The sequence below is a fragment of the Aquarana catesbeiana genome, linkage group LG12, assembly GCF_042186555.1.
Source record: "Aquarana catesbeiana isolate 2022-GZ linkage group LG12, ASM4218655v1, whole genome shotgun sequence".
In the NCBI taxonomy this organism is placed as follows: Eukaryota; Metazoa; Chordata; class Amphibia; order Anura; family Ranidae; genus Aquarana; species Aquarana catesbeiana.
Window position 1 is genome coordinate 210737176 of NC_133335.1, and position 21665 is coordinate 210758840.

General features: G+C 40.4%; 1 protein-coding gene across 1 annotated transcript; it reads right to left on the bottom strand.

Moving 5' to 3' along the window:
- Positions 1 to 12344: 12344 nt before the first annotated feature.
- Positions 12345 to 13268, bottom strand: LOC141114282 (olfactory receptor 6F1-like). The gene has a single exon (XM_073607883.1). It carries the CDS (start codon positions 13266 to 13268, stop codon positions 12345 to 12347), a length of 924 nt encoding a protein of 307 aa, XP_073463984.1.
- Between the last annotated feature and the right edge of the window lie 8397 nt (positions 13269 to 21665).

The window sequence follows — 21665 nt, forward strand, 5'->3', positions numbered from 1 at the left end:
CCAAAATTTGAAAAACTTTGGCATCCTTGGATAAAACAACAGTTCCTGTCAAACTTCAATGACTCTGTCCTGTTGCCATGGTAACAGATTAAATGACTTACAGAGACACCCATTCTAAGGCTTCAAAGAGAAATAAAAAGAATAATAAACTGACGAGCGGGACAACCTTGTGGACCATACCTCTACCTTTCAACCCTTTTTCTTCTTTCTCTTTCCTTTTCTCCACCTTACGATTAAAGCTCATTATCAGAATTTATTTGACCTATATACACTGTACTTGTAAACAATATGTATAGTAGGTATAAATCATTTAAATACCTACAAAAGTAACTAAGGAAATTATATATATCTTTAATTTAGGTTTACGTGAACCCAATGTTTAATATTTGAAATTTCATGATATTTACCTATATAAACCCTACTGTAAAACAATGAGCTTACTTTATAGATCCTTGTAAACTTACTTTATGTATCTTTATAACATTGTATACTCAATAAACTTCTTTTGACAAGGAAAGAAATCTTCTGTATATTCAAAGTAATTCCAGTGCTGAGTGTTCTCTGCTGTGTTCAAATCATTCCTGATTTCTGGTGAATGATTTGAACACAGCAGAGAACACTCAGCACTGGAATTACTTTGAATACACAAAAGATTTCTTTTAATCAGATCACAGATTATATATTTCAGGACTATATTTATTCACTACGTAAGACTCTTTTGTGCATTTATTATCACCACAAAGTACTGCACACCATTTTTTGTTTTATTGCCCTATCTGCATGCTCACTGTGTAGAGGTGGGGGGGGGGCTGCGGCGGTGAAGAGCAGAGGACTGTGTGGATGCTGGTCGAGAAGGATGGGAATTGGTCCGTGGTGACACTGGGCAGGGGAGCGCTATGGTAATAGTATTATATGGTGACAGGTTAGTGGTGAGGGGGGGCGGGGTATTGGTCATCTTGGATAGGACAGTCTGGCACCTCCCTTACCATGTTCAGCAGGTCTGCAGTCTCTGATCATCTCCTGTACCATGTCTGCAGTCTCTGATCATCTCCTGTACCATGTCTGCAGTCTCTGACCATGTCCTGTATCATGTCTGCAGTCTCTGACCATCTCCTGTATCATGTCTGCAGTCTCTGACCATCTCCTGTATCATGTCTGCAGTCTCTGACCATCTCCTGTATCATGTTTGCAGTCTCTGATCATCTCCTGTATCATGTCTGCAGTCTCTGATCATCTCCTGCAGTATGTCTGCAGTCTCTGATCATCTCCTGTATTATGTATGCAGTCTCTGATCATCTCCTGTATTATGTCTGCAGTCTCTGATCATCTCCTGTATTATGTCTGCAGTCTCTGATCATCTCCTGTATCATGTCTGCAGTCTCTGATCATCTCCTGTATTATGTCTGCAGTCTCTGATCATCTCCTGTATCATGTCTGCAGTCTCTGATCATCTCCTGTATCATGTCTGCAGTCTCTGACCATCTTCTGTAGTAATTTGGGGGCAGTTTGGAGCTCCTCTTTAAGTTGTCTGCTGTGTTTACACTTTGCTACATGCAGGGAGTGTTGTCTTTTTTTTAAGAACAGATAAAATTTTAAAAATGTTCTTCTGACTACTTAAATTTTTTGGATGAAAACCGCGCGCAGTAATCGTGATGCATCGTGAATCGTGGACCTGATAATCGTAATCGAATCGAATCGTGAGGCCAGTGAAGATGCGCACCCCTATTATCTATCCAACACAGGGGAATTTATACATATCCAAACCTATTATCGATCACTGTTGGCTACTTGTAGCTGCAGCTTCCAATAGTTCTATCCCCTGGATCTTAGAAGTGTCCCATTGGCCTGGCAGACATATCTACACCAGGAGATTTTATGTCTTCACTTACTCTCTTTTTCCTTTTATACTACGGATATTTCTTGTAGTGGAAACCTTTTACCACTGCGGATATATTTAATCAGAGCTTTCTGTGGTATTCAATCTACTCGGTCCTGAAGAAGTGGGCGCTCCCGTGAAATGCGTAGACCAGCCTGCTATTGATCACGTTGTAAAGTTCGGGGAGCCAGCTAGATCGCAGGACACAGGCTTTTCAGTCAAAAGGAGTTTTATTAAACTTAAATAGCTTCACAGCAGCAAAAACAAAAGAAATAACAGTCTCACCGACTTGCAGAGCTCAGAACTGCTGTCGCAGTTAAACAGTCCTTAATTTGTATTGCAGGTAACTTCCCTGCTAGTATGTTTCCAGGCAGGACACTGCCGTGCGCTTTCACAGCTATTCACCATCCACCGTCCACCATTCAGTCCCCACTATACTCCTCCACACCCACCTACAACTTCCTGTCTTGTTTTAAACCCACTTCCTCTGACAGGTTAGTTAACCCTTTGTGTGCCCTTAAAGGGACCACAGCCCAAACAGAGGGGAAATATAGCTTCCTTCCAGGACCCAGCCACGGCGTCCTGTACAACGTATAACTAGGCTCTGTATTATGTGCATATTTTAATCGTGCGTTGTGTAGTACATGTTATGATACATTATTAATGTATCGTTTGAATAAAAATGTTGTATTTTTACAAAACAATTTAGTGCTTACTGGGCTCTCATGGGCATATTTAAAGTCCCGTTATCCTTCCATTTGTTTTTGTTTACATATTTTGCAGGATGATGCCTATGAGAGTTTGATTAATCTATATAAATGATATCCCACGCCAAATTTACAACTTAGTATACCTATCCACACTGTCATCTATTGTCCTGTGGAAAACTCAACAACATATGCCTTTGCTAAGAGGGCAATGCAGAGCGGGAAACCATTCCTCCCATTGAAACCCCCCACTAACCTTTCCTCCACTATTTTTTTTTTTACTTTATTTTTTTCTCCTTTCTATGCTGTAGTCTCTTTCCCTTCTTCCCGATCCTTTATCAGGATTATTATAAAGATATATATACAGTGGGGCAAAAAAGTATTTAGTCAGCATCCAATTGTGCAAGTTCTCCCACTTAAAAAGATGAGAGGGGCCTGTAATTGTCATCATAGGTAAAGCTCAACTATGAGAGACAAAATGTGGAAACAAATCCAGATAATCACATTGTCTGATTTGGAAAGAATTTATTTGCAAATTATGGTGGAAAATAAGTATTTTGTCAATATCAAAAGTTCATCTCAATACTTTGTTATATATCCTTTGTTATAGATTAAAAAGTTGTTTCTATATATGAAAGTGCCTGCCTACCAAAACATCACTCTGCGCCCTGGGCGAGAAAATACCTGTGGTAACAATATAATACTATATAAAATCACTTAAAAAGCAGCTGCTTTAAAATAAAAACAAAGATATAAAAATGCAATAAAAAAGTCTCATGGCATAAAGTCTCTTTAAATATTGCAGCCGCGCTTCATGTCTCAACTACTCCAGAAGGACAAATTATCATATACAGTTAATATATGAAACAACATAGGCAGCGGAGGAGGTTAGTTATGGCTTTCGCTGTGTTCTGTGCAGGGAACTTCCACCATAAATTTTCACCACGTGTGGGAAAACTTCCCCTATGGGGATGCACTCACCAGAAATACAGCAATGATGTGCCTTAGAACATAACAAATTCTCCAACGCTCTAATGAATACGTCCACCAGGTGTCAGTCACGCTATCTGGCGCTCCAAATGAGCCATATGGGAGGAATGAAATGTCCACATAGTGTAATAACGGTTAAAAACTTTGTTTATCAAAAATTACAACAGCGGTGTACTTCCTGGTTCCTCCTCGGCCCGTTGGGCGCACACGTCACTTCCGGTAGATTTCTGACGCGTTTCATCACTTCGTCTGAGGGCATCACTGACGCCCTCAGACGAAGTACACAGCGGAGGTCTTCCGTCATCTTGCCGATGTCCGGAGCATTACACAGGCATAGTGCACTTTCATTCTTGCTTCATTATAATTGCATTGTGGTACGCATATTCTGTTAGGGGGGTAATTTTTGATAAATAAAGTTTTTAAACGTTATTACACTATGTGGACATTTCATTCCTCCCATATGGCTCATTTGGAGCGCCAGATAGCGTGACTGACACCTGGTGGACGTATTAATTGGAGCATTGGAGAATTTGTTATGTTCTAAGGCACATCATTGCTGTATTTCTGATGAGTGCATCCCCATAAGGGAAGTTTTCCCTCACATGGTGAAAATTTATGGTGGAAGTTCCCTGCACAGAACACAGTGAAAGCCATAACTAACCTCCTCCGCTGCCTATGTTGTTTCATATATTAACTGTATATGATACTTTGTCCTTCTGGAGTAGTTGAGACATAAAGTGCTGCTGCAATATTTAAAGAGACTTTATGCCATGAGACTTTTTTTATTGCATTTTTATATATATCCTTTGTTGGCAATGACAGAGGTCAAACGTTTTCTGTAAGTCTTCACAAGGTTGTCACACACTGTTGCTGGTATGTAGGCCCATTCCTCCATGCAGTGCTCCTCTAGAGCAGTGATGTTTTGGGGCTGTCACTGGGCAACACAGACTTTCAACTCCCTCCAAAGGTTTTCTATGGGGTTGAGATCTGGAGGCTGGCTAGGCCACTCCAGGACCTTGAAATGCTTCTTACGAAGCCACTCCTTCGTTGCCCGGGTGGTGTATATGGGATTATTGTCATGCTGAAAGACCCAGCCACGTTTCATCTTCAATGCCCTTGCTGATGGGAGGAGGTTTGCACTCAAAATCTCATGATACATGGCCCCGTTCATTCTTTCATGTACACGGAATAGTCATCCTGTTCCCTTTGCAGAGAAACAGACCCAAAGCATGATGTTGCCAGCCCCATGCTTCACAGTAGGTATGGTGTTCTTTGGTTGCAACTCAGCATTCTCTCTCCTCCAAACACGACGAGTTATGTTTCTACCAAACAGTTCTACTTTGGTTTCATCTGACCATATGACATTCTCCCAATCTTCTTCTGGATCATCCAAATGCTCTCTAGCAAACATCAGACGGGCCCAGACATGTACTGGCTTAAGCAGGGGGACACGTCTGGCACTGCAGGATCTGAGTCCCTGGAGGCGTAGTGTATTACTGATGGTAGCCTTTGTTACGTTGGTCCCAGCTCTCTGCAGGTCATTCACTAGGTCCCCGCGTGTGGTTCTGGGATTTTTGCTCACTGTTCTTGTGATCATTTTGACCCCACGGGGTGAGATCTTGCGTGGAGCCCCAGATCGAGGGAGATTATCAGTGGTCTTGTATGTCTTCCAATTATTGCTCCCACAGTTGATTTCTTCACACCAAGCTGCTTGCCTATTGCAGATTCAGTCTTCCCAGCCTGGTGCAGGTCTACAATTTTGTTTCTGGTTTCCTTCGACAGCTCTTTGGTCTTCACCATAGTGGAGTTTGGAGTGTGACTGTTTGAGGTTGTGGACAGGTGTCTTTTATATTGATAACAAGTTCAAACAGGTGCCATTAATAATAATAATAAATGAGTGGAGGACAGAGGAGCCTCTTAAAGAAGAAGATACAGGTCTGTGAGAGCCAGAAATCTTGCTTGTTTGTAGGTGACCAAATACTTATTTTTCCACCATAATTTGCAAATAAATTCTTTCAAAAATCAGAAAATGTGATTGTCTGGATTTGTTTCCACATTTTGTCTCTCATAGTTGAGGTATACCTATGATGACAATTACAGGCCTCTCTCATCTTTTTAAGTGGGAGAACTTGCACAATTGGTGGCTGACTAAATACTTTTTTGCCCCACTGTATTTGTCAGGGCTGGCTTCTGCTACTTACGGGCAGCTCTTTTCCTTCAGTGTTCAGCTGTCAGTTAATTACTAGCCGCTTGTTCTTTCCACAGTGACTCACCTGGTTACCATTAACCTGCCTCATGAGTCCAGCCTACAGCCAGCCTTTTGGCTTTTTAAGCAGGTTAACTCATTTCTCCTTGCCCTTGCGTGGTCAATAGCTCCAGTGTGTTCCTACTTGTGTTCCTGTGTATGCCTGGCTGACTTCTCTTCCGTAACCTGGTCCTGATTTTGCTCCTCATTTCCCTGCCTCCTGGTTTCCTGATCCTCGCTTTGCCTTCCATACCCTGGCTTCTGTTTTTGACTACATTCCTGAACTGTGTTATTTTTGCTATTTCATTAAAGGCGTGATTTTAACTGCATTTTCTGTCTCCGTCTGGTTTATGGTTCCTGACAATATCTTTATTATATGTCTTTATAAGTGTCCTGTCTTGGTCTTTTTATAGGTGATAAGGGAACTTGCAATGATTTTCAATTTTTATGTATAAAAATTTTATTTAGTGACTTAGAAGTTTTAAAACTCCATACTATTTGGAAAGATAGCTTCATCACAAAATTTCTTAAAACACAGAAGTCAAATTAAAGTTAATTGCTGCTGTGCTTTATTTGTCAAACTGTAATCGCTATACCCATGATGTAATTATTCATGTAATTTTCAAGAGGTTTTAATTTCTCCATGGACTCATTATATAAATGTACAATAACAGAAATAAACATGGGATTTCTTTTTTTGCTATTATTATTGAATTCCACTGTGCCACAGAACAGCTGCAGACTACACCAGGCAAAGGCATAATGACTTCCAAAACATTAAAAATGTATTTTGAAATACAATAAAATAAAATGAACACACATACATTAAATTACTATAATGAGGTCCAAAAATATTTTAATGCCTGGGAATCTTTCATGCACACCTTGCCTACTGATACTGAACACAATGTTTCCATAAACTCAATGGTATCAGACCAGACTACAGTATTGAATGATGACCCTCCAACTAACTCTCTAACTTTCATCTAAATTACACTTTATATTGCTGAAGCCTTCCCCTCTTCCTCCAGCTATTAGATAACAGACGACCATCATCCACACAAATACTGCTCAATGCTTGTCCTTAGACCCAATGCTGCTAACCCAACCTTAAACTATACTATTAAAATGATCTTTTGGCTAAATGTTGCTGCCATCCTCATTGTCAATTGCCTTATTACATCAAAATATATATATATGTATAAAAATAATAAAATAATAACAATAACAATAATTACTATTACTAATATATTTAATCAATTTTCAATTTTTAAATCACCTAGCGGTCACAGCTTGCCAGTTTGTAGTTCTAATATTTATCTTGGTGTTTAACTTCCTGTGCTGCCTACCTTTCCAACAAATGCTTTATATAATGACCATAAAAAGAGGCAAAGTATTTCCTGTTTTGTAGCATCTTTCTCTACATTTCTCAGAAAAATGTGCCTAGAATGACTCTTTAAAGCCAAACTGTACAAATTATCAAGGCGGTGGCCTCCTCTCCACAACTGGTCCCGTCGTGCTGCTCCTGTTTGGCATTTAACTGCTTACCTTGCCTCTCCAACCTCATCATGTACAATCCAGGACCAGCAGAAAGTGAGTTATATGAATCCAGTTCGCTAATCTGTGTTAATTAAAACTTTGACATGCAAGTTTTTAAAGTAACATAAGTTGACAGAGTAATATGGAGTTACAGTATCTCACAAAAGTACACCCCTCACATTTTTGTAAATATTTTATTCTATCTTTTCATGTGACAACACTGAAGAAATGATACTTTGCTACAATGTAAAGTAGTGAGTGTACAGCTTGTATAACAGTGTAAATTTGCTGTCCCCTCAAAATAACTCAACACACAGCCATTAATGTCGAAACTTCTGTCAACAAAAGTGAGTACACCCCTAAGTGAAAATTTGGGCCCAATTAGCCATTTTTTGGGCCCAATTAGCCAGTGACTCGTTAGTGTTACAAGGTCTCAGGTGTATATGGGGAGCAGGTGTGTTAAATTTGGTGTTATCACTCTCACTCTCTCATACTGGCCACTGGAAGTTCAACATGGCACCTCATGGCAAAGTACTCTCTGAGGATCTGAAAAAAAAATTGTTGCTCTACATAAAGATGGCCTAGGCTATAAGAAGATTGCCAAGACCCCGAAACTGAGCTGCAGCACGGTGGCCAAGACCATACAGCAGTTTAACAGGACAGGTTCCACTCAGAACAGGCCTCTCCATGGTCGACCAAAGAAGTTGAGTCCACATGCTCAACGTCATATCCAGAGGTTGTTTTTGGGAAATAGACATATGAGTGCTGTCAGCATTGCTGCAATTTGCTGAAGACAAGCAGACTAAGGTCATGGATTACTGGAACCATCTCCTGTGGTCTGATGAGACCAAGATAAACTAATTTGGTTCAGATAGTGTCATGGGGGCAACCAGGTGAGGAGTACAAAGCCAAGTGTGTCTTACTTACAGTCAAGCATGGTGGTGGGAGTGTCATGGTCTGGAGCTTCATGAGTGCTGCTGGCACTGGGGAGCTACAGTTCATTGAGGGAACCATGAATGCCAACATGTACCGTGACATACTGAAGCAGAGCATGATCCCCTCCCTTCGGAGACTGGGCCGCAGGGCAGTATTCCAACATGTATATGTACAGTATGTATAGTGAAGCAGCGCTAATTACTTTAAAACATAACCAAAACTAAAGTGCTAGTGGGCAAAGATACCAGTAATTCTTCCTAAAGTGTATCTTAATAAAAATATTGACATAAATATGTTCAATAAAAATAATCCAATAATAATCAATAAAGATAATCCAATATTAACACAGTGGGTCACATCACAATAACATTCAATTGAATCATTCAGTGAAAATAGTACAATGATGAAGTATATCCAAAATAATCTAATGATTCAAAGAGATAGTCAGTCTCCTATTCAAGATTTAAATCAATAAATTCCTGTGCAAACAAGCAAAGATGAGGAGGACAGGGACAGGTAAGGAAGTCCAATTTATAGATGTAAGATCATGATATATAGGAAAATCCTTTCAAAATCCTCCCCCAGTGGTGCTAGCCACTCACCTTATGGATAGACCCCAACCGGTACATTAAGGAGGATAAAGCAACCATCTTGGTGTTCATTGATGCACTACTAGACCCGTTATGACCTATGGCATAGGCTAAATGATCGCTGCTGCTTTGCTACCACCTACATTTTTGGGAAATTTATATCTGAAGTGAAGTAATAACCTTTCAGACTTCACCAATCCTTCTTCAGCGGTACCACAAAGTCTTCTTTAATCAGCACATATAGTACATCAACTGAACTTTGTCCTGAACAACAGGTTTTTACACTATGCAAGCCTTTTCTTATTCTATGGGGATTTAACCATCGTGTTCCATTCGGATGAGGATTATCGCTGCTGAGTGTGAGGAGTTTGGTGCACGCCACTGAGACCCCAGGCTGGGACCATATTGTTCTGGTAAGAGGCAGTGTGTGCTTAGGTGGAGGCACTTTCCTATTTCTTCACAGTTTCTGGGGTGTCTGGAATTTATGTCACCGTGAACAAGCCACATATACATGCATGGACTTTTTTTTTCATTTTTTCTTTTTTCATCAGTTAGTACATGCTATATGGATTTATTGTTTGTTACAATTGTTTGTTTTTTGCAGATGCTCTGTGTTTTTTGTGATTTTAATTTTTTGTATCTGCTTTATCTGTTCACTGAGTATTTTTCATTTTTGAGTTGATTCACATGCTGTTATACTGGTTTTTACCAGTTCCTTTACTAATCACTTCTTTGCACATCAACCGTTTGCCAGTTGTGAACACATTGGTTTAGTCTCTAATGGTTTGTGTCTCACAGGTCAATTTTTAGCGCAGCTTCATATTTTTTACATAAGGGTAAAGTGTTCTGTAGTCCAGTAGTGGAGAATTCAGGCAGGGCAGCTCAAGCAGGAATGCCGCATACACACGATTGGAAATGCCGCCAGCAAAACTCTGATGAGAGCTTTTTGTTGGAAAATGCAACCGTGTGTATGCTCCATCGGTCTTTTGCTAGCAGAATTCCAGCCAGCAAAAGATTGAGAGCATGTTCTCTATTTTTCGGTTGGGAAAAGTTACTATCTGAAAATGCGTTCGTCTGTATGCAAAAAATTACGCATGCTCTGAAACAATTTGACGCATGCTCAGAAGCATTGAACTTCATTTTCTCGGCTCGTCCTAGTGTACGTCACCGCGTTCTTGACGGTCGAAAGTTCAGAGAATTTTTGTGTGACTGTGTGTATGCAAGGCAAGCTTGAGCGGAATTCCGTCGGTAAAACCATCCAAGTTTTTTCTGACGGAAATTCCGATCATGTGTACGCGGCATAAGAGCTTGTTGGATCCATGGAGGGGGTTCAGTCTTAGGCAGCCAGATGAAAATAGTTAGGTGACGTGGTGATTAGTGGGTGTGATAAAATTGTGCTAACAGTGTGTGGGGCTTAAAACTTGAGCCTAATCACTGTGTTCATCTTAAAATCTGCCACAGTTCTTGTACTGAAAAAATATTCTTTAATTACTGTGCCACAAGCATAAGTCTAATGCCGTGTACACATGGCCGGATTTTCCGATGGGAAATGTTGGATATGAGCTTGTTGTCGGAAAGTCCGACCGTGTGTATGCTCCATCAATCATTTGCTGTCGGACTTTCCGCCAACAAATGTTTGTTAGCAGGTTCTCAAATTTCTCGCCAACAAAACTTTGTTGTCCGAAAGTCGGATCGTGTGTACACAAGTCCGTCGCACAAAAGTTTGCGCATGCTGGGAATCAAGCAGAAGGAGCCACACTGGCTATTGAACTTCCTTTTTCTCGGCTCGTCGTACGTCTTATACATCACCGCGTTCTCACGTTCGTAATTGTTGGCCAACATTTGTGTGACCGTGTGTATGCAAGACAAGTTTGAGCCAACAACCTTCGAACAAAAATCCACGGTTTTGTTGGCGGAAAGTCCGATCGTGTGTACAGGGCATAACAAATACATAAAGTTAAGCACAACAATTTGTAAAAAATTAATCTAATTTTCAATTATTTTCTGCACACAGCCTACCTTCATTTCATTAGCATAGTCACTTATATTGAGCAATTGGCAATCATTGTATTATATAGCATAAAGAGTACAGTGATTGTTAGTGTGTAATGCATAGAGCACAGGGATCAGGAGTGTATAACACACAGAGGACAGGGGTGAGAGTGCCTTATGTACAGAGCACAGGGATAAGGAGTGCGCAATGCACAGAGCACAAGAGTCAGGAGTGGCTAATGCACAGAGCGCAGGGGTTAAGAGAGTGTCATACACAAAAAGCAAGGGTCAGGAGTGTGTAATGCTCAGAGAACCAGGGTCAGGAGTGCAGAACCAAGATAGCTTTTCCCCCAGTACAGCTCTTACGACTACAGATCCTCCCCCCCAGTATGCATCTTCCCTCAGTACAGCTTTCCCCAGGACAGATCTTTCCCCCTTTGTACATTTCCCCCAGTACAGATTCCCCCTTTTTAGCTCCCCCCAGCACAGATCTCCCCAGTACAGATTTCCCCTTAGTATACAGCCCCCCAGTAGAGATCTCCCTTCCTCCAGTACAGCTCTCCCCACTACAGATCTTCTTCCCAGTATGCATCTGTCGCTTGTACAGCTCCCCCTAGGACAGATCTTTCCCCTTTTAGTACAGATGCCCCCAGCATAGTTTCCCCTTTTAATACAGTCCCCCCCAGCATATTTTCCCCCAGTACAGCTCTCCCCACTACTGATCTTCTTCCCCAGCATGCATCTTTTCCCTGTACAGCTCCCCCCAGGACAGATCTTTCCCCCTTTGTACATCTCCCCCAGTACAGTTTTCCCCTATTAGTACAGCTCCCCCCAACATAGTTTCCCCCCAGTACAGATTTCCCCTTAATACAGCCCCCCGGTACAGATCCTTCTTCCTGCAGTACAGCCCCCCCAGTACAGCCCCCCCAGATTCCCCCCAAACAGGTCTCCCCCCCCCAGTACAGCTCTCCCGCGGTATCAGTCTCCACCCAGTAGAGATCTTTCCCCCATTACAGATTGCCTCCAATCAGTGCAGGTCCCTCCAGCACAGACCCCCCCCAGTGGTACAGCTCTCTCCAGTACAGAAGCCCCCCCCCCTTCCAAGACATAATGCCTGTAAAAACATCTTCAGCACTCCCTCCTTTTTCTCATGAGGGTTCAGTGCTTTATTCTTGTTACCTGTAGCTCTTCTTGTCATTTCTGGCTAGGTACCCAGAGATCGTGTGATCTTTGTTGCCTAGGCTGGGAACTGGGGATAAGCTGTTTGGTTTTTATGGCAAGAAAGAAGAACTTTGTCACTCAGTGCTATAAAGTAATTTGGTAGTGGTTGCTTGTGTGAATGTTACTAATAAGTGCACTTTATATGTAAAAAATACAAATTGTATAATACCAGCTAAGGACAAAAATGAATCTGATTTATTTTATAGAACAGAAATCAACAAACAAGCGTTGAAATTAAAATATTACTTCTACTTATGACAAACCATTTTTTGCATTACAACCTGTAATTCTTTATTCCTTAAACTGTATATGATGGGGTTAAAAAAGGGTGTAACAACAATATACAGCAAAGACAGTGCTTTATTAATGCCGGTGAAATGTCCTTTGGTAGGAACCATATAGACTATAATAAGAGTCCCATAATACGTGCACACTACAATTAAGTGAGAGCTGCATGTAGAGAAGGCCTTCTGCCTGCCCGCCTTAGAGGGAATCTTCAGTATTGTCAGGAAAATATTGACGTAGGTCATTATAATGAATAAAAAGGGAAAGAGAATAATGGGTATTGAACACACTATTATTTCTGTTTCTACAAAATAAACATCAGAACACGAAAGCTTAAGGAAAGGGGCCAAGTCACAGAAGAAATGATCAATTGTGTTAGGACCACAGTAATCTAGTGTGCTCACCAAAATTCCCGGTATTAGAGTCACGCAAAAACCTACCAACCAAGACCAGGCGACCAAATGGAGACGGAGCTGGACACCCATGATTGAAAGGTAATGTAGAGGGTAACATATGGCTAAGTATCGATCATAGGACATCACTGTAAGTAGGAAAGATTCTGTACACGTTGAGCAACCAAAAAGGTAGAATTGGAGAAAACATTCCACCACTGGCATGGAAACAACCTTTAACAGTAAAATATGTAACATGTTTGGGATGATATTGGTAGTGCAGAATACCTCACATAGTGAGAGGTGGCTCAAGAAAAAATACATAGGTGACCGAAGTTTTTCACTCAATAATACAAGCATCATGATTAGAAGATTGCCAGACAAGATAACAATGTAAATTATGAGAAAGAAGCAGAAGAGTGGAATTCGAAGACTTTGGGCATTCTGAAACCCAAGAAGCTGGAAAAACAATACAGAAGATTGATTCTTCTGCATGGCCTGGAATTATAAAACTAATATTATTAAATTAGCATAAATGACATATACCTGATATATAGTGGGGCAAAAAAGTATTTAGTCAGCCACCAATTGTGCAAGTTCTCCCACTTAAAAAGATGAGAGAGGCCTGTAATTGTCATCATAGGTATACCTCAATTATGAGAGACAAAATGTGGAAACAAATCCAGACAATCACATTGTCTGATTTGGAAAGAATTTATTTGCAAATTATGGGGGAAAATAAGTATTTTGTCAATATCAAAAGTTCATCTTAATACTTTGTTATATATCCTTTGTTGGCAATGACAGAGGTCAAACGTTTTCTGTAATGCCCCGTACACATGGTCGGACATTGATCAGACATTCCGACAACAAAATCCTAGGATTTTTTCCGACGGATGTTGGCTCAAACTTGTCTTGCATACACACGGTCACACAAAGTTGTCGGAAAATCCGATCATTCTGAACGCGGTGCCGTAAAACACGTACGTCGGGACTATAAACGGGGCAGTAGCCAATAGCTTTCATCTCTTTATTTATTCTGAGCGTGGCACTTTGTGCGTCGGATTTGTGTACACACGATCAGAAATTCCGAGAACGGATTTTGTTGTCGGAAAATTTTATAACCTGCTCTCAAACTTTGTGTATTGGAAAATCCGATGGAAAATGTGTGATGGAGCCTACACACGGTCGGTATTTCCGACAACAAGGTTCTATCACACATTTTCCGTCGGAAAATCTGACCGTGTGTATGGGGCATAAGTCTTCACAAGGTTGTCACACACTGTTGCTGGTGTGTTGGCCCATTCCTCCATGCAGATCTCCTCTAGAGCAGTGATGTTTTGGGGCTGTCGCTGGGCAACACAGACTTTCAACTCCCTCCAAAGGTTTTCTATGGGGTTGAGATCTGGAGACTGGCTAGGCAACTCCAGGACCTTGAAATGCTTCTTACGAAGCCACTCCTTCGTTGCCTGGGCGGTGTGTTTGGGATCATTGTCATGCTGAAAGACCCAGCCAGGTTTCATTTTCAATGCCCTTGCTGATGGGAGGAGGTTTGCACTCAAAATCTCACGATACATGGCCCCATTCATTCTTTCATGTACTTGGATCAGTCGTCCTGTTCCCTTTGCAGAGAAACAGCCCCAAAGCATGATGTTGTCACCCCCATGCTTCACAGTAGATATGGTGTTCTTTGGTTGCAACTCAGCATTCTCTCTTCTCCAAACACGACGAGTTGTGTTTCTACCAAACAGTTTTACTTTGGTTTCATCTGACCATATGACATTCTCCCAGTCCTCTTCTGGATCATCCAAATGCTCTCTAGCAAACCTCAGACGGGCCCGGACATGTACTGGCTTAAGCAGGGGGACACGTCTGGCACTGCAGGATCTGAGTCCCTGGCGGCGTAGTGTGTTACTGATGGTAGCCTTTGTTACGTTGGTCCCAGCTCTCTGCAGGTCATTCACTAGGTCCCCCCTTGTGGTTCTGGGATTTTTGCTCACCGTTCTTGTGATCATTTTGACCCCACGGGGTGAGATCTTGCATGGAGCCCCAGATCGAGGGAGATTATCAGTGGTCTTGTATGTCTTCCAATTATTGCTCCCACAGTTGATTTCTTCACACCAAGCTGCTTGCCTATTGCAGATTCAGTCTTCCCAGCCTGGTGCAGGTCTACAGTTTTGTTTCTGGTGTCCTTCGACAGCTCTATGGTCTTCACCATAGTGGAGTTTGGAGTGTGACTGTTTGAGGTGTCTTTTATACTGATAACAAGTTCAAACAGGTGCCATTAATGCAGGTAATGAGTGGAGGACAGATGAGCCTCTTAAAGAAGAAGATACAGGTCTGTGAGAGCCAGAAATCTTGCTTGTTTGTAGGTGACCAAATACTTATTTTCCACCATAATTTGCAAATAAATTCTTTCAAAAATCAGACACCAGCAACAGTGTGTGACAACCTTGTGAAGACTTACAGAAAACGTTTGACCTCTGTCATTGCCAACAAAGGATATATAACAAAGTATTGAGATGAACTTTTGATATTGTCAAAATACTTATTTTCCACCATAATTTGCAAATAAATTCTTTCCAAATCAGACAATGTGATTGTCTGGATTTGTTTCCACATTTTGTCTCTCATAGTTGAGGTATACCTGTGATGACAATTACAGGCCCCTCTCATCTTTTTAAGTGGGAGAACTTGCACAATTGGTGGCTGACTAAATACTTTTTTGCCCCACTGTATGTAACTTTAAAAGATTGTTAGCAATTTGGTCCATACCATTTAGAATGGGTACAGAAGAGTAGATTCCTTCGTCAACACCAACTGGAGCTGTTGCCGTAATCATCATAATATCTGAGGCTTTTAAATCCTGTTGCCAACCCCCTTTTCTTAATTAAAAAAAACATCTTTTTCTAAAGAGAAAAGGAAACAATACTTAAAGTGCATGTAAACCCAAAAGAATAAACTTTTTTGGTCTCTTAAATATACTAATATACTATTAAAAGTGTTGTGTTAAATCTGATTAACCACTTGCCGACCGGGCCATAGCCGAAAGACGGCAACAGCGCGGTCGGCTAGTTCTGGGTGGACGTCCATGGACGTCCTCCCAGAATACTGCTCTCGCGCGCCCCCTGGGGCGCGCACCCGAGAACTTCCGTGACCGCCGGGTCCTCACGGATCACGGCAAATGACGGAGCGATCACATGTCAACAGACCGGCGTCATCTCATGACGCCGGTTCCTCCCGCCCCTCTCTGTACCGATCGGTACAGTGCGAGGGGAGAGGGGGAGGGATCGGATGGCAGCACCGCTGTGGGCTGGATGTGTAGTGCCCACAGCGGTGCTCAGTGACAATTGCTGTCACATCCATCCATCCCTCAATGCTCAGCCAACCCTGCAATACTCTGCATAACACCCTGCAATACTCTGCATAACACCCTGCAATACTCTGCACTATACCCTGCAATACTCTGCATAACACCCTGCAATACTCTGCACTATACCCTGCAATACTCTGCATAACACCCTGCAATACTCTGCATAACACCCTGCAATACTCTGCATAATACCCTGCAATACTCTGCACTATACCCTGCAATACTCTGCATAACACCCTGCAATACTCTGCATAACACCCTGCAATACTCTGCACTATACCCTGCAATACTCTGCATAACACCCTGCAATACTCTGCATAACACCCTGCAATACTCTGCATAATACCCTGCAATACTCTGCATAATACCCCGCAATACTCTGCATAACACCCTGCAATACTCTGCACTATACCCTGCAATACTCTGCATAACACCCTGCAATACTCTGCATAACACCCTGCAATACTCTGCATAATACCCGGCACTACTCTGCATTATACCCGGCACTACTCTGCAATATACCCGGGCACTACTCTGCAATATACGCGGGCACTACTCTGCAATATACGCGGGCACTACTCTGCAATATACCCCGCAATACTCTGCAATATACCCCGCAATACTCTGCAATATACCCCGCAATACTCTGCAATAGCCCACAATACTCCGCAATTTTTAACCAGTTCCCGCCCACAGTCATATGACATCCCTGACTTTGAGCGGGTATATCTGAATGATGGGTGCAGCTACAGGCATCATTCAGATATCAGCTTTTTCAGCCAGCGATTTCCTACACCATAGGAATGATCATAGCTGCTGTTCCACTGCTTGATCATTCTTATGGGAGGCGAGAGGGGACGCCCCCCCCCCTTCCCGCCACCCTCCGGTGCTTCTACCGACTCACCGCTACGATCGAAGCCAAGATCGTTTTTTTTATTATTATTATTTCAGGCTTCCCAGCCTAGAGGTGAGATGTGGGGTCTTATTGACCCCATATCTCACTGTAAAGAGGACCTGTCATGCCATATTCCTATTACAAGGATGTTTACATTCCTTGTAATAGAAATAAAAGTGATCAAAAAATTTTTTTGGGGGGAAAAAGTGTCAAACTAAAATAAATAAAGTAAAATAAACAATAAAAAAAAAAAAAAAATTTAAAGCGCCCATGTCCGTGTGCTCGCATGCAGAAGCGAACACATATACGTAAGTCCCGCCCACATATGAAAACGGTGTTCAAACCACACATGTGAGGTATCGCTGCGATCGGTAGAGCGAGAGCAATAATTTTGGCCCTAGACCTCCTCTGTAACTCAAAACATGTAACCAGGAAAAAATTTTAAAGCGTCACCTATGGAGATTTTTAAGTAGCGACGTTTGGCACCATTCCACGAGAGTGTGCAATTTTGAAGGGTGACATGTTGGGTATCTATTTACTCGGCGTAACTTCATCTTTCATATTATGCAAAAACATTGGGCTAACTTTACTGTTTTGTTTTTTTTTAAAGCACAAAACTGTTTCTTTCCCCAAAAAACCGCGTTCGAAAAATTGCTGCACAAATACCGTGCGAGATAAAAAGTTGCAACAACCGCCATTGTATTCTCTAGGGTCTTTGCTAAAAAAAATATATATATAATGTTTTGGGGTTCTATGTAATTTTCTAGCAAATAAATTATGATTTTTACATGTAGGAGAGAAATGTCAGAATTGGCCTGGGCGCTCCAGAACGCCTGGAGGTGCTCCCCTGCATGTTGGGCCTCTGTATGTGGCCATGCTGTGTAAAAGTCTCACACATGTGGTATCGCCATACTCGGGAGTAATAGCAGAATGTGTTTTGGGGTGTAATTTGTGGTATGCATATGCTGTGTGTGAGAAATAACCTTCTAATATGACAATTTTGTGAAAAAAAAAAAAAAGAAAAAAAAAATCTTGATTTTGCAAAGAATTGTGGGAAAAGATGACAATTTCAAAAAAACTCACCATGCATCTTTCTAAATACCTTGGAATGTCTTCTTTCCAAAAAGGGGTCATTTGAGGGGTATTTGTACTTTTCTGGCATGTTAGGGTCTCAAGAAATGAGATAGGCCGTCAGTAATTCAGGTGTGATCAATTTTCAGATATTGGCACCGTAGCTTTTGGACTCTCTAACATTCACAAAGACCAAATAACATACACCAAGTTGTACTTATTTTTACCAAAGATATGTAGCGGTATAAATTTTGGCCAAAATTTACGAAGAAAAATTACTAATTTGCTAAATTTTATAACAGAAACAAAGAAAAATTCATTTTTTTACCAAATTTTCAGTCTTTTTTCTTTTATAGCGCAAAAAATAAAAAACCCAATGGTGATTAAATACCACCAAAAGAAAGCTCTATTTGTGTGAAAAAAAGGATAAAAATTTCATATGGGTAAAGTGTTGTATGACTGAGTAATTGTCATTCAAAGTGTGAGAGCACCGAAAGCTGAAAATTGGTCTGGTTAGGAAGGGGGTTTAAGTGCCCAGTGGTCAAGTGGTTAATACATGAAAAAAATACGTGTTGCTCATGTTAGAATTTCAAAGCTTTCTTATGCCCTATGCACACTTCCTGCATTATGTGAAGGAGAACCTCCCAGCTGTTATCTTCCACTACAAAACTGTTCCTTTGCTGTGGAGAGGAGCAGAATACAGGGAATTCAGTAGCTTAGAAACAGACAAGTGGTCAGGACTGATACCTAGGGTCTATTTATAAAAAAAATTGCTATGCAAATGTCTCAAGCATTTGCACAGCTGTCATGTATAATCTCCTTAATTTACCCAATATATTTATTTCCTAAGATCGTCAGTTCCATCTAGTGGCCATAATGCTGAATTTTACTGAATTACCTAAATCCTAAAAAAAAACACATTATGGCAACTAGATGGAGCTGAAGATTATAAAAAATAAACATAGGAAATGAAAAATATCAAGCGAATTACAGTGATTATTCATGACAACTGTGGGAATCCTTGAAACATTTGCACGCCAATTTTTTTTATAAATAGACCCCCAAGATTTGACTTGATTAAATTCACAAAAACAAATGTGGTGTCACTCAACAAAAGGAAATTAAGAGTGCATTTCTGGCAGATCAACAGGTATTTTTCTCTACTTGCAGCAGATTTACAGGGTAAAACATGGGGAAATATGAATGTATTTCATAGATGTACTGCGTATGTTTTTTAATTTTGCTCCTGATTTTGGTCCTACTTTTTTGTTTGAGACATTTATATCTTCCTCGTTCATGTTTTTCAAATATCTGTGATTGATTTTCATGCAGTAAATGTTTGGGGAATGTCATATTATCTGTTTTCTAAATATGCCCCTAAAGCTGGCCATAGATGGTTAGAATCCAGGCTGGTTCAACCAGGATCAACGATCCATCGATCAACTTGGGTACTACCTACATGCCGGGTTTTACATGCAATTATTGCCAGCGGCTATAACCATTAGCAATAATCACTGTGTTCTCCTGGCAGGGGTGGCTTCCAGTACCGCTACCCCCCCCCCCCCCAGCCAGGAGAACACAATGGAGTTGCAGGAATACCATCAACATTGGCTGTACTGATAGGGGAATCTAGAGATTTTCTTTCTTGCAACCCTTGGTTGCAAGAAAGAAAAACGCATCATCTGTGGCCGGCCTTGGTTGACAAAGCATCCCAAAAACAGGACGTCAACACCAAGGATTCCTGTTTCAGTAGAGCTAAACTCTCATAAATGAATACTTTGTTTTGTAAAGCACTGTATGTAACAAAGGATTGCATTATTGTGTCATCTAAATTGTACAGTTTTATTTGGGCTTTTATTTCCCTGTGATAGGTGTTTTGATCTGTATAGATTTTATTTGTGCTGAACAGAAGAAACAAGAAAAGAGGAATGCATTGTCATATTTTCCAAAAACGGGACACATCTCAAGGTTTTGTAGAGTCAAGGAGGAGCTTTTAATAAATCACACGACATTCCACTAGTAACACGTTTCCATCAACATTCTCATATTGTTCAAATGGACTAATATATATATTTTTGGGAAGAGAAATACCAATCTTTGTGGATATCTGCAGTATGTTGCTCTTTGATATTTTCCATGAATTTTAGGTTTAATTTTTAATAACATTAGCTTGCAATTCAAGTCAAGTGTGTATATGTATGCACCTTTCATTTTTAAATTATGGAATTCAAGGGATTGATTTACTAAAGGCAAATAAACTGTTCACACTGAAAGGAAAGTTGAATTTTACAAGTGATTTTTCCCCAGACCTTAGTAAACGGGGTGAAGCTCTGCTGATTTCCATGATTCAATTATGTGCTAGCAAAAATGTTTTATGTTAATTTTCCTTGCACATGGTTAGGAATGCTTTTCAAAGTAAAATTTCACCACATTCACTAAGCTTTGGGGAAAATTCCAATGCATAGTGCAACTTCCCTTGCACCTTGTGAATTAATTACTTATTTGAGACCTTTTGCAGACTCTTGGTGATATATATAATTTACTGTATATATTATTAAAGACAGAAAGGCTGATTTACTAAAGAAGTTGAGACTTTTCACAAAAAAAATGTTATCAAATCATGTGCAGAAAGGTATATAGTAATTTCCTTTTCACATAATTGAAATTTCATGAGAAAAGCAAATCACTGTTTATTTATTTTATCCATACACTAGATTATCGACTTTAATGTTTCCTCTTTTTGAATGAAGATTCTTAACTTCTTTAGCAAATAACCCTTAATTTTTTCGGGGAGTTGACATTTTTTAGAAAACTTATAATTATGATTTAACCAAATCTGAATGATAGAATTAGTATTATTATATTTTATATAGCAAAAATGTTATATCCCGGCTCACAGAGGTATCGCAATCCTGTAAAGAGTTTCAAAATTCTTGGTTGTTCTTGTAGCTCTTTAAAAATAAATCATAAAATGTATTAATTCATTAAATTAAATAGTAACAATTATTATCTATCAGGAACAGAATAAATACTTATTGTATTAATGTAAGAAAACTTAAATTATGAACTCTCAAGAACCCAATAAAAACTTGTGGTGTATGTACAGTCAATATTAGCTAAAATGTTTTATTTTTTTTTTCAAAACATTTGGCTATGGTTGCCATTGGACAATTGGACGTACATACACAAGTCAAGCACTTGGTGGATTTTTTGGTAGCTTTAGAATTACCCATGCATGTTCGGATCTACTGCACAGCAGCAGAATAGCCGATAACTTGTACCTTCTGAACTTTAAAAATAAGTGGCTTACTTTTCAGTGTGAACTTCATATATTTACCACCATTACAAGTATGAAACCAAATCACTATTTTTTTTTCTTGTGATTTGTACTATTTATTTCTATTTTTCCACCCTGGCTTTCTACAAGTAATCCCTTCATTTCATATTATTATTGAGTTCTACCATAAAGTGTATTTCCACTTTTTCAGTTCAATTTGAGAAAAACCCCACAATATGTCTGGTATGTGTTCCCATTCACGCTGCATACTTTTTT